Source organism: Lissotriton vulgaris, chromosome 2_1 (assembly GCF_964263255.1).
Source record: "Lissotriton vulgaris chromosome 2_1, aLisVul1.2, whole genome shotgun sequence".
NCBI lineage: Eukaryota > Metazoa > Chordata > Amphibia > Caudata > Salamandridae > Lissotriton > Lissotriton vulgaris.
Window position 1 is genome coordinate 1,820,570,916 of NC_141687.1, and position 23,546 is coordinate 1,820,594,461.

Consider the following 23,546-nt stretch of genomic DNA (forward strand, 5'->3'; position numbering starts at 1 on the left):
TACTGGTGGATGGTAAAACGTACTTTTTTGACTCTCCTGAGGATGATTGGTGTTGGCTGGAAACATGTAGGGCTGGCAGAGATGGCGACGAGGTGACGGAGAAGGCAGTGGAGAAGACGGCGGAGACCAGCCCGAAGCCTCGTAGAAGGCGGCGGCCCAGGGGTCGCATGGCATCTACCCGAACGCCATCACAATCACAGACGAAACTGGACTGCCGGGCGGCCCTCCAGGCGGTTTCCGCCATTTAGGGGGGCAGTGGTCGTAGAGCCTGTGGTGGAATCGGGCTCCCAGCAGGGGTCAGAGGACCTAGTAACTGAGGGTTCTGATGTGGACGGTCGGGCCCTGCCTCATGTCACGCCGGGAACTGCTGATGGCCTCATGGACGAGTGACTCTTATCTGCCCAGCTTGTGTACAGTAAGGGGGTGTTAACCTGGATTTGGGCTGCCGTGTTGGGATGTGAGCCGGTGGGGGGACTGTCATCGGGATGGGTGAATATTCCTATTGTTTTATTTGTGTTAAGAGGGGATGACCGCTGTCGGAGTTTGCTGGGGAGTCCCTCCGGGGCGGGGCGCTGAGGATTTATGTTGGAGGCTGAGCGCTGATAGAGTAGGGTGTTATTACCGCCTAGCCCGTTCAGGTGTAGAGACACCCCCCCATACTCATGCTAGGTGTGAGACTCTGGTAGTTGCCAGAGAGTTCCTGCTCTTGATACCAAGTTTGGATGGGTAACTGCAGTTTAGCGCCTGTTCTGGGGAAGGGAGGGAGGGGGTTGGTTGGGGATGTTTGGGGTTTTGGGGTGTTGCCAGTGTGCCCTGATGTACTCCACTATGGGCACCCGCCTTGAATTGAAATGCATTTCCTGGAACGTACGAGGGCTGAACTCCATGAGGAAACGATATAAGGTGCATGCATATCTAGTGCCCAGGGGGATTCAGGTAGCTTTCCTGCAGGAGACCCATATTGTTCAATCTGAAGGTCGGGCGCTGCAGCGTAGATGGCGGGGTCAATTGTTTTATACTACATATTCTGCGTACGCGCGAGGTGCATTGATTTGGATGCGTGCGTGCGTGTGTGCCTTTCCAGCCTTTGACCACAGTGATTGACCCAGAGGGGAGGTTTGTAGCAGTGCAGGGGCGTATGGATGGAAGGGAGGTGGCCCTGTGCAGTGTGTATGCTCCGAATGTGGAACAGCCGGCCTTTTTCTCACCCCTTTCTGGAAAGCTGGCGACCCTCCTGACTGGTACGGTGTTTTTGGGGGGCGATTTCAATTCGGTCGCTGATGTGGGCTTGGATCGCTCCCATCCTCCACTGGCCCAGTCGCCAGTACATAGGATAGCGAAGGTGCGGCGGGACTGGCAGAGTACATTGGGCCTGGTGGACACGTGGCGGGCCCATCACCCAACGGATAGGGACTACTTGTTCTACTCCGTACCGCATGATTTACATGTGCGAATAGATGGTATCCTGTGCTCACCGGAAGCCCAGGGCATGGTCTATCACAGTGAGTATCTGGCAAGGACGCTATCAGATCACAACCCTTGCCTAATTGCGGTGCAGTGGACGTGGCAGCGCCAGGCGATCCCCACGTGGCGTTTGAGCCCCATGGCCTTGGCAGACCCTGTTTTTAGTGCTGGGTTAACAATAGCATAGAACATTATTTCGCTGAAAATGCAGGTACGGCGTCTAGTAGAGCCCATGAGTGGGACGCGTTTAAGGTGGTGATGAGAGGGGTGTGCATCTCGGCCACGGCGGGAGCCCGCAAGACGTTGTTGTGGGATATCACGCGGGAGGAAGACCGGCTACGTCACGCTGAAAGGGCTAGCCACACTGATGCGGCGGGCCGGACGGCAGTGCTGGAGGCGCGTGAGGCGTTGGCCACTCAGGTGGAGCGCCTGCGTTGTCTTGACTACAAGGAGTATCTGGTGAGGGCTCATGCAGAAAGGGACAAAGTGGGTTCTTTATTAGCATGGCTAGCGAACCCGGCGACCCGGGGCACTCCTATTCTGTCCTAGAGCACGGCTACTGGGGACCTTGTGTATTCGCAGACGAAGATCAATGATCAGTTCTTTAGCTACTACATTGCGCTCTATCGGAGTGCGGTGCCGGACCTACCGGGGGAGACCCAGGACTTCCTCTTAGCGGCCCAGCTCCCACGATTGGACCCAGTTCAGGGAGACAAGTTGGGGGAAGCTATTTTCCTGGGTGGAATTCGAACTGCGATCAAGCACATGGCGCGGCTGAAGACGCCGGGGGCTAATGGTCTCCCGGTAGAGTTTTACGCGAAATATGTGGATCTCCTAACGTCAAGACTGTTCTTGGTATATAGGGAATCTTGGGATCTGGGAAGGCTGCCTGCATCTGCCAGAGAGGCGATTATTATACCGTTGCTGAAGAAGGGCGGAGATGCCAGCTTGCGCTCAGCGTACCGTCCGCTCTCTATGCTTACGGTGGATTATAAAATACTCAGTAAAATCCTTGCGACCCGTCTTTTGGAGCACATGACGACCTTGGTGCATCCAGATCAGGCAGGCTTTATCCCTACCAGGAACACAGTGACGTGTATACGTCGATTGCTCCGAGTTATGGAGGGGATTGCCAGGATGTTCCGAACGCTGCTGTGCTTTCAGTAGATATTGAGAAGGCCTTTGATAGCGTAGAATGGCCCTATATGTTTCAGGTCTTAAGAGAGTTCGGCTTGGGAGATCAGTTTGTGCAGTGGACAGCGTTACTGTACAACTCAGCCTCCGCCAGGGTCAAAACGAGGCCGACTATATCAGCTGGTTGTCAGGTGGGGAGGGGCACCCGGCAGGGTTGCTCGTTATCCCTGCTATTATTTGCTCTCGCGATCGAGCCGCTGGCTACACATGCTAGGTTGGGGAGGTCGTATGATGGCCTGTCAATGTGTGGAGAGGCTAATTACATTTCTCTATACGCTGATGATCTACTGATGTTCTTGTCAGAAGAAGACGAGGCATTCCGCGGTGCCAGAGCACTGCTTCAGCAGTTTGGTCGACTGTCAGGCCTGTGTGTGAATTGGAACAAAACCTGCCTATTCCCTTTAACCCCGACTGGGCGGCAACCTCCGGCAGGGGAGGACTTGAGGTGGGAGCCCTGCTGCCTGCCTTATCTGGGGACCCGTATTTATCATACACAGTCTGATCTCCTGGAAGGTAACGTGCACAAGGCGATAAGGGGCCTGAGGGCCAGTATGGCTTTTTGGAGCTCTCTCCCTCTGTCGGTTGCGGGCTAAGTGGCACTCTTAAAGATGGTGGCGCTGCGCGCTTGCTTTACTTTTTCCGCACATTGCCTGCGTGGATTCCGACCTCGGTCTTCCGGACACTTCGGGCTATGACCACGGGTTTTCTTTGGGGCGCGGGTAGGCGGCGTGTTGCGCTTACCACCCTGATGCGTCCACGGGCTGATGGGGGACTGGCGGTGCCTGATTTTGAATAGTACTACCTGGCGGCACAGCTTCAGTGGCTTACGCTGGCGGTGGCTCGGGAGTTCAGGGGACCTGAGGGACTCTGTGGCAGAGTGATCCCTCGACACGTTTTGTCTTTCATAGTCCTCCAACAAAAGATCGATCTTAGCCAGCTCACTCTTGAAGAACGCACTCTTCGCTTGTGCTGGAATCGGAGTCAGAAACGGGTTGGTTGTTCCTCCCCGTATGCCCCGGAGATACCGTTGGGTATGTGTACGGCCCTCCCCCACGGGGTAACTGGACTGGGCTGGCAGTTTGGGAGGAGCTGGGCCTCCATATGGTAGGAGATCTGTATAGAGATAGCGTGTTGCTGTCCTTTCAGGATCTACAAGACACGTTTGGGTTGCCACGAGGAGACTATTTATTGCATGCTGCGTTGGTGGTGGGACTGCAGCGCCGCTGGTAGACGGGGCTGCAGGAAACTCCGACCTCGCTGGGCTACCAGTATGTCACCATGGCGGCGGGCACTTTTAAAGCCGTCACTTGCCTCTACCGACGCCTGTCGACTGAACACTTATCGTCACTTGATACCTTAAAAGGTAAGTGGGAGACGGACATCGGCAGGCCCATACCAGAGACCACGTGGCCCCACCTACTGCGGCGAGCCTGCAAGGGTACGCGTAATGCCCGGTTTCAGTTGGTACAGTTTTTCACACTCCATAGGCGTACCTGACTCCGGCCAAGATTCTGAGGTATTTTGGGGTTTCCCACTCAACGTGTCCGAGGTGCACTGTGGACGGTGCCGATTTCCTGCACATGTTCTGGACCTGCGCGGGGTAGGGATCCTATTGGGAAGAGGTGGTGATGTGCCTGAATCGTGTAACGAGCGGGCACTGGAGGCTGAGATGGCTACCTGCCTGCTGCTCTTGTTTCCACATACCCTCCCGTACCAAAGTTACCAGTAAATTCAACGACTTGGGGCTGATCATGGCAAAATGGGAACTCACCATGCAGTGGAAGTCTAGGACGGAACCTAACTATCAGAGATGGCGGACGAGCTTCTTGACCTGGGCGGGCAGCGAGGGCACCCTCCGCCTGCAATTGGCTAGGCGCTCGACTAATGAGAAGGTGTTAGAAACAGCGAGAGCGTGGGAGGCACTGGTGACCGAACTGCAGACCCCATCTGCGGATACCGAAGAGGAGGATGGAGGGCAGAATGCTGAGGCTAGTCGGGGGGACTGATTGCCATCACCAGACAGGTGGAGAGTGCGTTGAGTGGGACTGAGGGGTGCGGGTGAATTGGAGGGGCACCCAGCGGCGATCGAGGATTGATTGCGTTTGCGACTTTGGATGGGGCTGCAGGGCTCTGATTATCTTGTGAAGACACTTTACCATGTTGCTACATCTGATTCTAGGTGGTTTACACGGCTGGGTAGTTGGCTGCTATTCCTATGATCGACCTAAGTGGGGCACACTGGCGGGGGAGGGGTGTTTGGGGGGAGGGATGAGTATTTGACGTTTGCTTTTATCCTGTGGCAGCACGAGCCATCTGCGCAATGGCGGCCTTTTTTACTGTGGTTTAAATGGCTTTCTTGCAAAAAACTAATAAATTCTGTTTAAAAAAAAAATGAGGCCCTTTGTTTTTAGCTACACCTTTGACTATGCCCCCACGCTCACTGACCTTTGGTTTGCTACACACTGTTTAATATTATTTCCCTACAGTAAAAGTTATTTGCTGTGAGAGTTAAGGGCGTTTATGGTTGTCGATGATGAGGAGTACCAGGTTCTCGAAATTTTTGTCCGAAGAGGTCCTTATGCCTAAACCATTTTGACAAGGGGGTCTCCGCATCCAAAAGTTTGAAGGCCTCTGCCTTAAGCAAATGATCTGTTCTATGTTCCTGGCATATTTTCTGTCTCCTTCTTCCCTTAACAGTTTACCTCCCTTATATCTATTCTTTCATGGTGCCATCCAATGTTTGACATCCTACTCATACTCTCATAATTACTTTCTCACTCTACTTTCCTTAATTGTGGCGTAGGATGAATTCAATTCTCCCTTTTCTTCCAACTTCTGTAGATGCTGATATGTAAGTTTCTCTCTTAATAATTAGTCCGGTTTGAATGTTAAATCTGTTCATTTAAAGATTTGTTAAAGAGCGGTTATGGATTTTGAACAGCATTGGCTGCTTTCCCGGGAGGTGGATGCATTTGTTTTCAAGTAGAGTGTGCTTTTTTTATTCACAGCCTGTTGATCAACTCGACTCCAGCAAAGAAAATGGTTTAGATTTGGGAGAGATCACCAAGAACAACTCCAAAAAAGATGTAATTGAGAATCTCACTACTATAGTTGAAGACACTTCTAAAATTCACATGCAAAATATAAAAGGTAAGTCTTTGATGCTAGTCAATGAAAATGTGTTCACCCATTGCTGTATCCACTTTACATACTGCTTTAATGCAGCGTTTTACTTTCACATTAATATTTATTGTTCTGCTTCCTGTATTCTTGTGTGTTTTCTTGCTTTTTATTTATTTCCTACACCATTACTCTGAGTTCACTTCATGGTGTTGTTGACTTTGATCTTTAAAAAATGTTGCTATGTTACTTTTTCTAATTACATTTCTTAACCACTGTTGCTCTCTCAGCGGGTATCCACTGGTATTCATAGGCACTGAATAATCCTGCCCATGTGCAGAGACCGCAGGGGAGTTCTTTAAAAATCACATTTTCTACAGTATCTTTCCCTTATTTTGTAAAGGCCAAAAGTTACATGTTACAAAAAATATAAAATGGAACAGGTTAATTTTGAATCGCATTAATTTACTTTAAAGAATGGCAGTAAAAAATAAACAAGGCTTTAAATGTCACTAGGACTAATTAAGAGACCTTTTAAAAACTCAATTCCCAAACAATTTTTGCTTCTTTTAAAGTAAATGCTATAGAATGATATGGCAATGAAACTGTATGGGCTGCAGCACTGAAACAATTAGAATAGGCACTGCACATTTAAGGGCACTCTGACCTCTAATGCCCCATCATGCCCTGCAGGTGGCAGTTTATCCCGTTGTTTTTTATTACATAGAAATTAGCAGGCTAGAGTTATCCTTATTATATATCTTCATTTGGGGTGAAGGTGGGCTGATTATGATTTCAATGTAGATTACCCTGCAATATATTTTTCCTGCAACCCTGTTTACAAAGCTTGTTTGTACGCTATATAGTTTTATCCTTTAAACTGCACGTGAGTGAGAAAGTTTGTAGCTATTTCGATTGAAAATGTGCTGCTGTAAATGACAGTGCATTACCACTTCGAGCTTTAGTAGTATATTTGATAAAAGTGAGCCTTTAAACATGAATTGAGAAATATTCCAGCCCCAGCCCTAGCAAAAATGGTAATAGTGAACTAAGGGCCAGATGTATAACCTTTTTATGCAGTGGCAAAAGGGAAATCGGCCCGTTTGCGACCGCAAAATTGGTCTGGCCCATGTACAAACCCTATTTTGCGAGTCGGTAACCATTTACCGAATCGCAAAATAGGGTTTGCGACTCGCTATTAGAAAGGGGCATGCCAGGAACGTCCCTTCCTAATAGCGAGCCTGAATGGTATGTACCATTATTTTGTGACCTCATTTGCAGTCGCAAAACACTCGCAGTTTACCACCTACTTCAAGTTGGTGGTAAGCCACGCGCAAATGGGAAGGGGTCCCTGTGGGACCCCTTCCCCTTTTGCAATGGTGTGAAAATATTATTTAAGAACAGGCAGTGGTCCCTGGGACCACTGCCTGCCATTAAAAAATTAAACTGAAAAGTTTAATTTTTCTGTTTTTAAATGCATTCCGTTTTACATATAAGAAAAACAGGTTGCATTATTTTTAAAAAACTGCTTTATTAAAAAAGCAGTCACAGACATGGTTGTCTGCTGACCCCAGCAGGTCACTATCCCTGTGAGTGCTAGCCACTCCTATTGGGGTCGCAAATAGCACAGGCCTCATGAATATTAATGAGGCACGCAATTTGCGACCCCTTTAGGAATCACTAACAATGTCTGAGACACTGTTGTAAATTGCATTTTATGAGTCGCAATGCGACACAATTTGTAAGGGTCGTACATCTGGCCCCAAGGTGCTAGTCAGGAGACTATGTGGACTAAATTCTTATTAGAAATGGAGCAAACGCTTAGTCTATTAAATAAATTTATCAAAAGGTTTTTTTGTACAGCTTAAATTTTGAACTCTAATATTTAAAGGTGATCTTATATGTGATAATGAAGAAAACGGCGGCTCCATAAAATAATATAAAATCACACAATTTAAGACCAGTTTACAGGTCAAGTACATTACAGTTAGGTCGAGTAGATTATTCAAGTCAGTAGACATGCAGGTCTAGTAACAATTTTATGATTTCTCGAGGCCTGGTGTCTTGTAAAGGTGTGAACAGATCTTCAAGTAGCAACCGGTGTTAAAGAAATGCAGCTGTCACTGCTTTATCTCTTTTGGAAAGGGCTTTATGTTTCTCAACTAGGGTTTTGTTGGCTTTTTAGTAACATAGGATTATGCAGGAGACAGTCCATTTAAACAAGGATTTTTTCAAAGTGACAAATCTTGTTCATAGAGGACCATAGTTCACAAAAAAATTCTTTGATTTCCTCAAAGATTTAATCTTATCCAGATAAACCTTCAACGCCATTAGAACATCAAGAGTACAGAATGATCTTTCAGCATGAGAAAAAAATCTAAATAAGGAAACAATCTGATTAACATAACAATCTGAGACCACTTTAGGGAGAATTTTAGGATGGATCCTCATCACTACCCTGTTACTAAAAAATGCTGTATCAAGATGCGTGGGAATACAGGGCCTGTATCTCACTAACTTTATACAGAAATTATAGCGACCAAGAAGGAAGCCTTCCTTCCAGGATAGGAGTTGAAGAGAGGCCTTATGAATGTGTGCAAAGGGAGGACCCATAAGGTGAGAAAAGACAATATTTGACGCCCAAGGAGGAGAAGGTCGCCTCAGAGGAGGATAGATTTTAGTAATGCACTCTGAATAATAGATTAAAATAGCATTTCTGCCATAGACAAATGGATGAGGTATGGAAGAACTGCTCCTTCTTGGCAGGCGAGAGGATAGAAATTGTTCTGAACACACCAGATGCAGAATCTCTTCTATATGAAAGAATAGGAAGTTCCAGTAGATGGTCTTTTGATTTCTCCTAAAATATCCATGAACTCCTGAGGGAGGTTCAGGTGACCATATTGTATGAGTTCAGAAGTCCAGCTGCCAAGCTCAACAAGTGAAGTTTGGGATGTTAAATTTGGTCTTCAAACTTCTAATGAAGGGTTGGTCTGCACAGCATCCTCCTTTTTATGCTTTGATTGGTGAAGGAGATCCACAGGGGTGTGGGAATCATATCGCCCAACAACCGAACCATGTTGTTTTTATCGATGGGTAAGAAGATTTCATGTCTAGCTTGTCCGACTGACAAGTAGACATTAAATCACGTACATAAAACAGGCTGTGGGCACTCTGGGGCTCACAGCCAATCATAAAAGCTTGCCGAGGTCCTATGGAGGCCTCTCATTGGCTAGTAGCCCATGACTTCACTGGGCTTTATCCAGTGATTGGCTGCCGAGTGAAAGGTTACTCAGTCTCAGCAAGCAGTTCTTAATTTTTTTTTTAAAATCCGTTTATTGATTTTCAACCACAAACAACGAGCTCAATAGTCCATTACATTCAGGCAGGCTCCTCAGTAGTATCACAACAGATGATAGAAGCAGATGAAGTATGATAGTACAGTCAGCGGGAATGCCAGGATAAATATTAAGCAACTGTCAATCATCATTTACAGAGCCTCCATCTCCCGAAAATAATAGCAAAATATCTGTCTGTTACACAGGTATACATGCGCTGTAGAGCTATATAGTATAAAATCAACTACTTACCCTCCCGTTCCCTCCCACACTCCTCCCTCCCCCACCGGCGTGTCGTTTATCACAGCGTTACTATTCTATACAACAAATTGGAGCAATATAATTGTACAGGGTACCATATACCTAGCACTATATATGAGCATGATTACGTTGGGAAAGGGGGGGCGCATTCATCCATTCCATCTCCCATAGTGGCGCAGCCATCCGCTAAGTCCCACGTCCCGATTGCACACTCAGGTCGGACCCAGAGTCCGCATCCATAGCCTTTAATTCAATAACTAGGGCCTCCCACGCCCGGGCTGCATCTAGTGCCTTCTCATTACGGGACCTTTGGGCTTGTTGCAGGCAAATTATACTTTCCCTCCCTGCCCATGTAAGCAGCGCCGCCTTCCATCTAGCAAAAGTCGGCCCTTCTGCATCTTTCCAGTGAAGTGTGATTTCCCTTTTAGCTAATACCAGTCCCAGATCTAACAAGCATTTGCAATGCAATAGGTCTCGCATTAGGAAAGTTTGAGCTATTGGTATTGTAAATGACACATTTTTTATTTATGTGTTGGTTTGGAAAATAGTGAATTGAATAGCTTTGTCATTTACAATGCCAATAGTTTTAACTTTCGCAAATGTGACACCTATAGCATTTGTAATGCAATATGTGTTGTATTTACGTGACTTAGATGTATTGATATTACAAATAAAAATGGCTTTTATTTTTTTCATAATTAATACTGAAGTTATTGTAATTTATAATGGCAATAGCTTTTGTAAATAACTTTTGTGAAGATTATGTAAATTGTATTTTATTGTGATGAAAATCCAAGAACAGAAGTGAACTATTAACATATTTTTGTGACATTTGTAATGAAGCTTGAAACATTGAGAGAACATATTTGAACCAGTTGTTGAATGGTTGCAAATATTGATGCTGTGGTGGCGCAGAGTGATGTTGTGGTGGCGACAAGTGATGCTGTGGCGTTCAGTGATGCTGTGGTAGTGCATAGTGATGTTGTGGTACCCCTGAGTGATGCTCTGGTGGTGCTGAGTGATGCTGTGGTGATGCGATAGATAGATAGAGTGAGTGCGCTAGATAGATAGAGTGAGGGTGATAGAGAGATAGACAGATAGAAGGGTGATAGATAGATAGACAGATAAAGTGTATTTATGTTGCATTGAGTAGAGTGTAAGTATGAGGCATGTAATTATATGGCACTGAGTGGTAATATGGAGAGTGTGTGTTGCATTCAGTAGAGTGTAATTATGTGGTGTGTAATTATGTGGCACTGAGTGGTATTTGGAGTGTATGTTGCATTGAGTGCAGTGTAATTATGTGGCGTGTAACTATGTGGCACTGAGTGTTATTTGGAGTATATGTTGCATTGAGTACAGTGTAATTATGTGGCGTGTAATTATGTGGCACTGAGTGGTATTTGGAGTGTATGTTGCGGTGAGCGCAGTGTAACAATGATGAAGCATATAATTATGTGGCACTGAGTGGTATTGTGTGGAGTGTCTGTTGCATTCAGTAGAGTGTAATTATGTGGTGTGTAATTATGGGGCACTGAGTGGTATTTGGAGTATATGTTGCATTGTGTGCAGTGTAATTTATGTTGCATATAACTATGTGGCACTGAGTGGTATTTGGAATGTATGTTGAATTGAGTGCAGTGAAATTATGTGGCACTGAGTGGTATTTGAAGTGTATGTTGCATTGAGTGCAGTGTTATTATGTGGCGTGCAATTATGTGGCACTGAGTGGTATTTGGAGTGTATGTTCCATTGCAGAGTGTGTGAGGGTGCTGACTGAGGGAATGGTAGCATGCTGCGCTTTAGATGAATATGTTTAAAAGTAAAGTGTGCCATACTGCGATTGCTACAATAGTTAATTGTGGATGCGTTAACAATTGATGTGTGCACTGATGGCTGGTGGTGTGTGTGCCTGTAGAAATGGTGCACTGATGGCTGGTGGTGTGTGTGCTTGGTGAAAGCGTGCACTGATGGCTGGTGGTGTGTGTGTGGGCCTGGCCGACTGGTGGTGTGTGTGCCTGGGGGAAGCGTGCACTGATGGCTGGTGGTGTGTGCCTGGTGAAAGCGTGCACTGGCGGCTGGTGGTGTGTGTGCCTGGTGAAAGCGTGCACTGATGGCTGGCGGTGTGTGTGTGTGTGTGTGTGTGTGTGTGTGCCTGGTGAAAGCGTGCACTGACGGCTGGTGGTGTGCCTGGTGTAAGCGCGCCCTGATGACTGATGGTGTCTGTGCCCAGTGGAAGTGTGCACTGACGATTGGTGGTGTGTATGCCTGGTGAAAACGTGCACTGATGGCTGGTGGTGTGTGTGTGCCTTTTGAAAGCATGCACTGATGGCTGGTGCTGTGTGTGGGCCTGGCCGGCTGGTGCTGTGTGTGCCTGGTGGAAGCATGCACTGATGGCTGGTGGTGTGTGCCTGGTGAAAGCGCACACTGACGGCTGGTGGTGTGTGTGCCTGCTTAAAGCGTGCACTGACATCTGGTGGTGTGTGCCTGGAGGAATAGTGCACTGACGGCTGGTGGTGTTTGTGCCTGGTGAAAGCGTGCACTGACGGCTGGTGGTGTTTGTGCCCGGTGAAAGCGTGCACTGATGGCTGGTGGTGTGTGTGTGTGTGTGTGCCTGGTGAAAGCGTGAACTGACGGCTGGTGGTGTGTGCCTGGTGTAAGCGCGCCCTGATGACTGATGGTGTCTGTGCCCGGTGAAAGTGTGCACTGACGGCCGGTGGTGTGTGTGCCTTTTGAAAGCATGCACTGATGGCTGGTGCTGTGTGTGTGCCTGGCCGGCTGGTGCTGTGTGTGCCTGGTGGAAGCATGCACTGATGGCTGGTGGTGTGTGTGCCTGCTTAAAGCGTGCACTGACAGCTGGTGGTGTGTGCCTGGAGGAATAGTGCACTGACGGCTGGTGGTGTTTGTGCCTGGTGAAAGCGTGCACTGATGGCTGGTGGTGTGTGTGTGTGTGCCTGGTGAAAGCGTGAACTGACTGCTGGTGGTGTGTGCCTGGTGTAAGCGCGCCCTGATGACTGATGGTGTCTGTGCCCGGTGAAAGTGTGCACTGACGGTCGGTGGTGTGTGTGCCTTTTGAAAGCATGCACTGATGGCTGGTGCTGTGTGTGTGCCTGGCCAGCTGGTGCTGTGTTTTCGTGGTGGAAGCATGCACTGATGGCTGGTGGTGTGTGCCTGGTTAAAGCGCACACTGACGGCCGGTGGTGTGTGTGCCTGCTTAAAGCGTGCACTGACATCTGGTGGTGTGTGCCTGGAGGAATAGTGCACTGACGGCTGGTGGTGTTTGTGCCTGGTGAAAGCGTGCACTGACGGCTGGTGGTGTTTGTGCCCGGTGAAAGTGTGCACTGATGGCTAGCGGTGTGTGTGTGTGTGCCTGGTGAAAGCATGCACTGACGGCTGGTGGTGTGTGCCTGGTGAAAGCGTGCACTGATGACTGATGGTGTCTGTGCCTGGTGAGAGTGTGCACTGACGGCCGGTGGTGTGTATGCCTGGTGAAAGCATGCACTGATGGCTGGTGGTGTGTGTGTGTGTTTGAGCCTGTTGAAAGCGTGCACTGACGGCCGGTGGTGTGTATGCCTGGTGAAAGTGTGCACTGATGGCTAGCGGTGTGTGTGTGTGTGCCTGGTGAAAGCATGCACTGACGGCTGGTGGTGTGTGCCTGGTGAAAGCGTGCACTGATGACTGATGGTGTCTGTGCCTGGTGAGAGTGTGCACTGACGGCCTGTGGTGTGTATGCTTGGTGAAAGCATGCACTGATGGCTGGTGGTGTGTGTGTGTGTTTGTGCCTGTTGAAAGCGTGCACTGACGGCCGGTGGTGTGTATGCCTGGTGAAAGTGTGCACTGATGGCTAGCGGTGTGTGTGTGTGTGCCTGGTGAAAGCATGCACTGACGGCTGGTGGTGTGTGCCTGGTGAAAGCGTGCACTGATGACTGATGGTGTCTGTGCCTGGTGAGAGTGTGCACTGACGGCCGGTGGTGTGTATGCCTGGTGAAAGCATGCACTGATGGCTGGTGGTGTGTGAGTGTGCCTGGTGAAAGCGTGAACTGACGGCCGGTGGTGTGTATGCCTGGTGAAAGCTTGCACTGAAGGCTGGTGGTGTGTGTGTGTGTGCCTGGTGAAAGTGTGCACTGACGGCCGGAGGTGTGTATGCCTGGTGAAAGCGTGCACTGATGGCTGGTGGTGTGTGTGTGTGTGTGCCTGGTGAAAGTGTGCACTGACGGCCGGAGGTGTGTATGCCTGGTGAAAGTGTGCACTGATGGCTGGCGGTGTGTGTGTGCCTTGTGAAAGCGTGCACTGATGGCTGGTTGTGTGTGCCTGGTGGAAGCGTGCACTGATGACTGATGGTGTTTTTGCCCGGTGAAAGTGTGCATTGAAGGCCGGTGGTGTGTATGCCTGGTGAAAGCGTGCACTGGTGGTGTGTGTGTGTGTGTGTGCCTGTTGAAAGCATACAATGATGGCTGGTGGTGTGTGTGTGCCTGGCCGGCTGGTGGTGTGTGTGCCTGGTGGAAGCGTGCCCTGATGCCTGGTAGTGTGTGTCTCTGGTGAAAGCATGCACTGACAGATGGTGGTGTGCCTTGTGAAAGCGTGCACTGCCATTTGGTGGTGTGTGCCTGGTGGAAGCGTGCACTGACGGCGCGTGGTGTTTGTGCCCAGTGAAAACGTGCACGGATGACTGATGGTGTCTGTGCCTGGTGAGAGTGTGCAATGACGGCCGGTGGTGTGTATGCCTGGTGAAAGCGTGCACTGATGGCTGGTGGTGTGTGTGTGTGCCTGGTGAAAGCGTGCACTGACGGCCGGTGGTGTGTATGCCTGGTGAAGGTGTGCACTGATGGCTGGTGGTGTGTGTGTGTGCGCCTGGTGAAAGCGTGCACTGACTGCTGGTGGTGTGTATGCTTGGTGAATGCGTGCACTGAAGGCTGATGGTGTCTGTGCCTGGTGAGAGTGTGCTCTGACGGCCGGTGGTGTGTATGCCTGGTGAAAGCGTGCACTGATGGCGGGTGGTGTGTGTGTGTGCCTGGTGAAAGCGTGCACTGGTGGTGTGTGTGTGTGTGCCTGGTGAAAGCGTGCACTGACGGCCGGTGGTGTGTATGCCTGGTGAATGCGTGCACTGATGGCTGATGGTGTCTGTGCCTGGTGAGAGTGTGCACTGACGGCCAGTGGTGTGTATGCCTGGTGAAAGCGTGCACTGATGGTGGGTGGTGTGTGTGTGTTCCTGGTGAAAGCGTGCACTGACGGCCGGTGGTGTGTATGCCTGGTGAAAGCGTGCACTGATGGCTGGTGGTGTGTGTGTGTGCCTGGTAAAAGCGTGCACTGACAGCTGGTGGTGTGCGCCTGGTGAAAGCGTGCACTGACGGCTGGTGGTGTGTGTGCCTGGTGAAAGCGTGCACTGCCATTTGGTGGTGTGTGTGCCTGGTGGAAGCGTGTACTGACGGCGGGTGGTGTTTGTGCCCAGTGAAAGCGTGCACTGATGACTGATGGTGTCTGTGCCTGGTGATAGTGTGCACTGAGGGCCGGTGGTGTGTATGCCTGGTGAATGCGTGCCCTGATGGCTGGTGGTGTGTGTGTGTGCCTGGTGAAAGTTTGCACTGACGGCCGGTGGTGTGTATGCCTGGTGAATGCGTGCACTGATGGCTGGTGGTGTGTGTGTGTGTGTGTGCCTGGTGAGAGAGTGCACTGACGGACGGTGGTGTGTATGCCTGGTGAAAGCGTGCACTGATGGCTGGTGGTGTGTGTGTGTGTGTGCCTGGTGAAACCGTGCACTGAGTGTGCACTTAGGGCCGTTGGTGTGTATGCCTAGTGAATGCGTGCACTGATGACTGAGGGTGTCTGTGCCTGGTGAGTGTGCGCACTGACGGCCGGTGGTGTGTATGCCTGGTGAAATCGTGCACTGATGGCTGGTGGTGTGTGTGTGTGTGTGTGACAGGTGAAAGCGTGCACTGATGGGCGGTGGTGTGTATGCCTAGTGAAAGCGTGCAGTGATGGCTGGTGGTGTGTGTGTGTGTGCCTGATGAAAGCGTGCACTGACGGCCGGTGGTGTGTGTGCCTAGTGAGAGCGTGCACTGACGGCCGGTGGTGTGTATGCCTGGTGAAAGCGTGCACTGATGGCTGGTGGTGTGTGTGTATGCCTGGTGAAAGCGTGCACTGATGGCTGGTGGTGTGTGTGTATGTGCCTGGTGAAAGCGTGCACTGATGGCTGGTGGTGTGTGTGTGTGTGCCTGGTGAAAGGGTGCACTGATGGCTGGTGGTGTGTGTGTATGCCTGGTGAAAGCGTGCACTGATGTTTGGTGGTGTGTGTGTGTGCCTGGTGAAAGCGTGCACTAATGGCTGGTGATGTGTGTGTACTTGGTGAAAGCATGCACTGATGGCTGGTGGTGTGTGTGTGCCTCTGATGGCCGGTGGTGTGTATGCCTGGTGAATGTGTGCACTGATAACTGATGTTGTCTGTGCCTGGTGAGAGTGTGCACTGACGGCCGGTGGTGTGTATGCCTGGTGAAAGCGTGCACTGATGGCGGATGGTGTGTGTGTGTGCCTGGTGAAAGCGTGCACTGACGGCCTGTGGTGTGTATGCCTGGTGAAAGCATGCACTGATGGCTGGTGGTGTGTGTGTGTGCCTGGTGAAAGCGTGCACTGACGCCTGGTGGTGTGTATGCCTGGTGAAAGCGTGCACTGATGGCTGGTGGTGTGTGTGTGCCTGCCTGGTGAAAGTGTGCACTGATGGCCGGTGGTGTGTATGCCTGGTGAAAGCGTGTACTGATGGCTGGCGGTGTGTGTGCCTGGTGAAAGCGTGCACTGACGGCTGGTGGTGTGTGCCTGGTGGAAGCGTGCACTGATGACTGATGGTGTCTGTGCCCCGTGAAAGTGTGCACTGACGGCCGGTGGTGTTTATGCCTGGTGAAAGCGTGCACTGATGGCTGGAGGTGTGTGTGTGCCGGTCGAAAGCATGCAATGATGGCTGGTGGTGTGTGTGTGCCTGTCCGGCTTGTGCTGTGTGTGCCTGGTGGAAGCGTGCACTGATGGCTGGTAGTGTGTGTCTCTCGTGAAAGCGTGCACTGACAGCTGGTGGCTTGTGCCCGGTGAAAGTGTGCATTGACGGCTGGTTGTGTGTGTGCCTGGTAAAAGCGTGCACTGACTGCGGTGGTGTGTATGCCTGGTGAATGCGGGCACTGATGGCTGATGGTGTCTGTGCCTGGTGAGAGTGTGCACTGAGGGCCGGTGGTGTGTATGCCTGGTGAAAGCGTGCCCTGATGGCTGGTGGTGTGTGTGTGTGCCTGGTGAAAGCGTGCACTGACAGCCGGTGGTGTGTATGCCTGGTGAATGCGTGCACTGATGGCTGGTGGTGTGTGTGTGTGCCTGGTGAAAGCGTGCACTGGTGGTGTGTGTGTGTGTGCCTGGTGAAAACGTGCACTGACGGCCGGTGGTGTGTATGCCTGGTGAATGCGTGCACTGATGGCTGATGGTGTCTGTGCCTGGTGAGAGTGTGCACTGACGGCCAGTGGTGTGTATGCCTGGTGAAAGCGTGCACTGATGGTGGGTGGTGTGTGTGTGTTCCTGGTGAAAGCGTGCACTGACGGCCGGTGGTGTGTATGCCTGGTGAAAGCGTGCACTGATGGCGGGTGGTGTGTGTGTGTGCCTGGTAAAAGCGTGCACTGACAGCTGGTGGTGTGCGCCTGGTGAAAGCGTGCACTGACGGCTGGTGGTGTGTGTGCCTGGTGAAAGCGTGCACTGCCGTTTGGTGGTGTGTGTGCCTGGTGGAAGCGTGTACTGACGGCGGGTGGTGTTTGTGCCCAGTGAAAGCGTGCACTGATGACTGATGGTGTCTGTGCCTGGTGATAGTGTGCACTGAGGGCCGGTGGTGTGTATGCCTGGTGAAAGCGTGCCCTGATGGCTGGTGGTGTGTGTGTGTGTGTGTGTGCCTGGTGAAAGTGTGCACTGACGGCCGGTGGTGTTTATGCCTGGTGAATGCGTGCACTGATGGCTGGTGGTGTGTGTGTGTGTGTGCCTGGTGAGAGAGTGCACTGACGGCCGGTGGTGTGTATGCCTGGTGAAAGCGTGCACTGATGGCTGGTGGTGTGTGTGTGTGTGTGCCTGGTGAAACTGTGCACTGAGTGTGCACTTAGGGCCGTTGGTGTGTATGCCTGGTGGAAGCGTGCACTGATGGCTGGTGGTGTGTGTGTGTGTGTGTGCCTGGTGAAACCGTGCACTGAGTGTGCACTTAGGGCCGTTGGTGTGTATGCCTAGTGAATGCGTGCACTGATGACTGAGGGTGTCTGTGCCTGGTGAGTGTGCGCACTGACGTCCGGTGGTGTGTATGCCTGGTGAAATCGTGCACTGATGGCTGGTGGTGTGTGTGTGTGTGTGACAGGTGAAAGCGTGCACTGATGGGCGGTGGTGTGTATGCCTAGTGAAAGCGTGCAGTGATGGCTGGTGGTGTGTGTGTGTGTGCCTGATGAAAGCGTGCACTGACGGCCGGTGGTGTGTGTGCCTGGTGAGAGCGTGCACTGACGGCCGGTGGTGTGTATGCCTGGTGAAAGCGTGCACTGATGGCTGGTGGTGTGTGTGTATGCCTGGTGAAAGCGTGCACTGATGGCTGGTGGTGTGTGTGTATGTGCCTGGTGAAAGCGTGCACTGATGGCTGGTGGTGTGTGTGTGTGTGCCTGGTGAAAGGGTGCACTGATGGCGTGTGTGTATGCCTGGTGAAAGCGTGCACTGATGTTTGGTGGTTGTGTGTGTGCCTGGTGAAAGCGTGCACTAATGGCTGGTGATGTGTGTGTACTTGGTGAAAGCATGCACTGATGGCTGGTGGTGTGTGTGTGCCTCTGATGGCCGGTGGTGTGTATGCCTGGTGAATGTGTGCACTGATGGCTGATGGTGTCTGTGCCTGGTGAGAGTGTGCACTGACGGCGGTGGTGTGTATGCCTGGTGAAAGCGTGCACTGATGGCGGATGGTGTGTGTGTGTACCTGGTGAAAGCATGCACTGACGGCCTGTGGTGTGTATGCCTGGTGAAAGCGTGCACTGATGGCTGGTGGTGTGTGTGTGTGCCTGGTGAAAGCGTGCACTGACGCCTGGTGGAGTGTATGCCTGGTGAAAGCGTGCACTGATGGCTGGTGGTGTGTGTGTGCCTGCCTGGTGAAAGTGTGCACTGATGGCCGGTGGTGTGTATGCCTGGTGAAAGCGTGTACTGATGGCTGGCGGTGTGTGTGCCTGGTGAAAGCGTGCACTGACGGCTGGTGGTGTGTGCCTGGTGGAAGCGTGCACTGATGACTGATGGTGTCTGTGCCCCGTGAAAGTGTGCACTGACGGCCGGTGGTGTTTATGCCTGGTGAAAGCGTGCACTGATGGCTGGAGGTGTGTGTGTGCCGGTCGAAAGCATGCAATGATGGCTGGTGGTGTGTGTGTGCCTGTCCGGCTTGTGCTGTGTGTGCCTGGTGGAAGCGTGCACTGATGGCTGGTAGTGTGTGTCTCTCATGAAAGCGTGCACTGACAGCTGGTGGCTTGTGCCCGGTGAAAGTGTGCATTGACGGCTGGTTGTGACTGTGCCTGGTAAAAGCGTGCACTGACTGCAGTGGTGTGTATGCCTGGTGAATGCGGGCACTGATGGCTGATGGTGTCTGTGCCTGGTGAGAGTGTGCACTGAGGGCCGGTGGTGTGTATGCCTGGTGAAAGCGTGCCCTGAAGGCTGGTGGTGTGTGTGTGTGCCTGGTGAAAGCGTGCACTGACGGCCGGTGGTGTGTATGCCTGGTGAATGCGTGCACTGATGGCTGGTGGTGTGTGTGTGCCTGGTGAGAGAGTGCACTGACAGCCGGTGGTGTGTATGCCTGGTGAATGCGTGCACTGATGGCTGGTGGTGTGTGTGTGTGCGCCTGGTGAAAGCGTGCACTAAGGGCTGGTGGTGTGTGTGTGTGTGCCTGGTGAAAGGTAGAAGGAAGCGCTATGGACTGTGTGTGAAATCCAAGAAAGAGTTCAAAATGCAAAGGCAGAGGGCAGCTCGGGTTACAATCTGCCTTTGAAGATCAGGCAGCACTGGGCAACCATGCCAGCATTCCAAGGAGCAGACGGTCGTTCACGTTAGAAGTGTGATGCCCTGAGGACATATGGCACTGTGAGGAGCCTGGGAGACACACGTAGACGCTAAGTGCCTGAGGAGATAAGGAGCGGAAGGAATTCCTTTGAAGTGTGATGCCGAGGCTTGGGAGAAAAGCGCGTGCACGGGCACATGCACTGTGCGTTATCAGTCTCCCAAAGCCCTTGGTTTTAAGAGTTGGTTTCAACACAATAGTTTTGAGTTATAAATTACTCGACCTAAAAGTGTACTTGTTATTTTAGTCTTGCTAGTGTGGGGGAACCAATGTAATAAACAAGTACCCTTATCCAGAGCAAGCTGGCGTTCTGTAATATCGCATAATAACGCCATTACGTCAGCCCATTAAGCCCCCAATTGCGGGCAGTCCCATAACATATGTAAAAGGCCCGCGTCCACAAGTCTGCAGCGGGGGCACTGAGCTTTGTTCAAATGAAAATATTGGTTGATCTTTGCTGGGGTGAGGTAAGCCCTATGCAGAATAAAAAATGTAATCACTTGAAATCTGGCATTTCTGGTGCCCTTCCACGCTCTTTTGACTATTTGAGACCAGGCCAAGTCTGGTATGTCCCTATCAATGTCTAATGCCCATTGGTCATGTAATTTCTGCAGTGGCAGTGAGCCCTCCCCAAGCATACGTTTGTATAAGCAGGTGACCGCTTTGTAGGTGCCTGCCGCCATTACTACATATTGGCATGCTGAGCTCACAGTCGGTTCCGACAGTCCCCCGCCCCAGTACTTTTGTATGGCAGCTATCAAGGCTGAATGAATTAAATAGTGTCCACGCGATACCCTGAACCTCTCCTGCAACTCTCCATGCGGTAGCAAAGTTCCATCTTCATATAGGTCACCCACTACCTTCAACCCAAGAGACTCCCATTCTGCGAGAGCCAGCCATTCCCCGCCATGCGGTAGTGCGCTGCACATACCTAAAGGTATCTCCGGGGCATAAGGGCACTACATTCTTGTACAATTTCTGTTGGAGTATGATAAATGCCAGTACATGTCTAGGTATATCTGGTTCACAGTCTCTTTCAGGGCCCCAGAATTCCAGTGCTACTGCCTGTGTAAGTCCCTGAAATTGTGTGGCTAGATAATATAGCTCGAAATCCGGGACCGCCAGGCCTCCCTCCGCCCTCGGACGTATTAATGTATCAAGCGCCACTCTCCGTCTCCCGTTTCCCCAGAAAAAACCGCCTACCTTAGACCGGAGCCGGCGGAATAAGGAAGCAGGTATCCACACCGGCAGCGTTCGGAAATAATACAGTAGTCGGGGAAGTGCCACCATCTTCAATAGTGCTACACGCCCCGCCACAGATAAGGGTAAAGTTCCCCAAAACTGCATGCTAGCTTTAAGGCCTGGTATCGCCCGGCGAATGTTACCGTCTAGCAGGTCCTCCTGAGTATGATAAATTTGTGTCCCCAGATAGGGGAGGCAGTGGGGTTCCCATGTGATGTCTCGCGCAGTCGCCGGCGGAGTGCACGTCTGGCTAACCGGGAAAACACAAGTCTTTGCCCAATTGACTCTTAGTCTGAAGATCTCCCCAAATCTGCGGAGTAGTGCCCGGGATCCCTCCAATCCATCTCCTGCATCTTTTAGGAACAACAAGAGATCATCTGCATATAATGAAATATAATGCGTGCGACTTCGAAGCTGTAAACCTTGGAAGTCCCTCACTAGTCTAGCTCTGATAGCTAATGGCTCTATGGCCAGAACAAACAGCAGTGGGGATAACGGACACCCCTGCCGCGTGCCACGTCTCACTGGGTAGGGGGAGGAGATGACCGTTCCTACCTTTACTCTGGCACACGCCGATGCACATAATATTTCTGTCCAACGGACGTAGCCGTCTCCCAGTCCGAAGGCTCTCATAACAGAAAACAAGTAGGGCCAAACTAGACTATCGAATGCTTTCGCAATATCCACAGAGAGGATTGCTGCCGTTGGATCACCCGCGTGGTCCCCACCTAGCACGTTCACCAAGCGGCGTATGCTGCCCACAGTGTTGCGGGTAGGAATAAAGCCGGCTTGGTCCGGGTGAACCAAGCGCAGTGGCTAACACCCGACTCCGAATCTTATAATCGGAAATGAGTATAGATCGGGGACGATATGCAAAGGGGTCAGTGGGGTCCTTCACAGGTTTAAGTAGAGGGATGATGACAGCTTCTCTAGCTAAAGTCGGTAATAGCCCTAGTTCCTTTGCTTCCTTAAAGACTAGTAATAATCTAGGGGCTAGAGCATCTATGTAAGTCGCATAAAACTCTATGGGTAGGCCATCAATTCCTGGAGTTTTGTTTCGCGCCAAGTGCTTGATAGCGCTTCTAATCTCAGACAATGTAATGGTCTGTCCAAGGGGGTCCGCCTGCTCTGCATCTAGGACAGGAAGTTCCAGGTCTTCCAGAAAAGCCCGGATGTCAGCTTCGTCGGCATGTAGCTGGCTATCATATAAATTTGTATAATCAGCGCGGAAAAGGGCATTGATCCGTTGTTGAGAGTATTCCGTCTGTCCCGCTGGGGAAGTCAGAGCTAGAACAGGAGCACTCCGGGGGAGCGGGTTAGCCAACCATGCCAGTAGTGTGCCCACCTTATCTCTCTCAGCATGCGCCTGAGCCAAATAAGCCCTATGGTCAAAGCTCCTCAAGCGTTCCACGACCACCGCCACAGCCTCCCTTGATCTCAACACCAGGTCCCGCGCATCAGGGTCAGTCTGATGCTTACGCTCCGCCTCCCTAGGCGTCATTTATGCAGAATCAATTTCCTGTAATAGCGTCTTCCGTACCCCTACACACTTAGTAATACACAAGCCCCGGGTCACCACCTTAAAGGCGTCCCATTCCAGGGCTGTTGTCGTAGCTGTACCTTCGTTTTTAATAAAGTACCGCTCTATTCCCGTTTCCAGCTCAGAACGAAAACCTGAGTCCTCCAGCATCTCGGGACGCAACCGCCAGGACAGCACAGCCGGGCGCTCCAGGACCCAGCTGAAACCGACCAACAGCGGGTTGTGATCAGAGATGGTGCGCGACAAGTATTCGCTATTAACCACCATAGTAGCCAGAGCAGCGCTACACAAAACGGTGTCAAGCCGCACATGCAGCTCGTGCAAGGCCGAAAAGTAGGAGTAATCGCGCTCACCAGGGTGCTGTGTCCGCCATACATCAACAAGCCCCCAGTTTCCCTGCCATTGCAATCTGATCTTTGACAATTTATGAATTGGGGCATCAGGTAACGGGGGGTGGAACCTATCCATGTCTACATCGGCTATGGAGTTAAAATCTCCTCCCATCATTCCAGGATTCGTGAAGTAGGCAGCCAGTGATTCAGACATGCAAGCAAAAAAAGTCGCTTGCTCTATGTTAGGGGCGTAAACACTGCAGAGGGTCACATCTCGCCCATGAAGGCGCCCCACAACTACCACATACCGGCCCTCACGATCTATCACCTGTTCAGTCATCTGGAAAGGGACCCCGGCCCTGATCCAAATCATTGCTCCTCTCGCAAAGGCTGGGTAAGTAGTACAATAAAGTTGCCCTCGCCATCTACGCTGCAGTGCTAATCCTTCGTTTTAGTCAGGTGTGTCTCTTGCAGGAATACTATCTGCGCACCTCTGCGTACTAAATAGGAGTGGATTTTGTGCCGTCTCTGCATAGTGTGTAACCCCCGCACATTCCAAGTCACACACTTCACATCAGGTAACGGACCCATAAACAATATGACAAAGCACAATAATTTGCTGCTCCCTACTAGACACGCCGGTGAGTACTAACCCAAAACTGAATCTCCCCCCTACCCCAACTACCTCAGATCCCTCCCAAACACCTCCCTCCCTCCCCAGAATAGGCACTAACCTAGTGAATCCCATCCAAGCTGAACCCAACAAACGCCCTCACAAGACGTCAAGGCGTACTGTGAACCATCCGGCGGGGGTGGGTTAGAGCCTAGCGAACAACAACAGTCAGCCAATGTCCCGGCACCAACTCCTCAGCAATATCCAAGCCCCCAGTGGTGAAGGCGGCAGCGCTCCCTCATCAATAGCTCAAAGATCCACTGGTGACCCGGCACCCCCCAGCCCTCCAGAGCCCCAAGCTCCCCAG

General features: G+C 51.2%; 1 protein-coding gene across 5 annotated transcripts in view; it reads left to right on the forward strand.

Moving 5' to 3' along the window:
* Positions 1-23,546, forward strand: part of GOLM2 (golgi membrane protein 2) — a 510,098-nt gene that overhangs the window by 162,639 nt on the left and 323,913 nt on the right. For all 5 annotated transcript variants that reach the window (XM_086957907.1, XM_086957904.1, XM_086957905.1 and 2 more), the window contains exon 5: positions 5,667-5,808. In XM_086957907.1, coding sequence (XP_086814033.1) covers positions 5,667-5,808 — 142 coding nt within the window. The remainder of the gene's footprint in view (positions 1-5,666; positions 5,809-23,546) is intronic.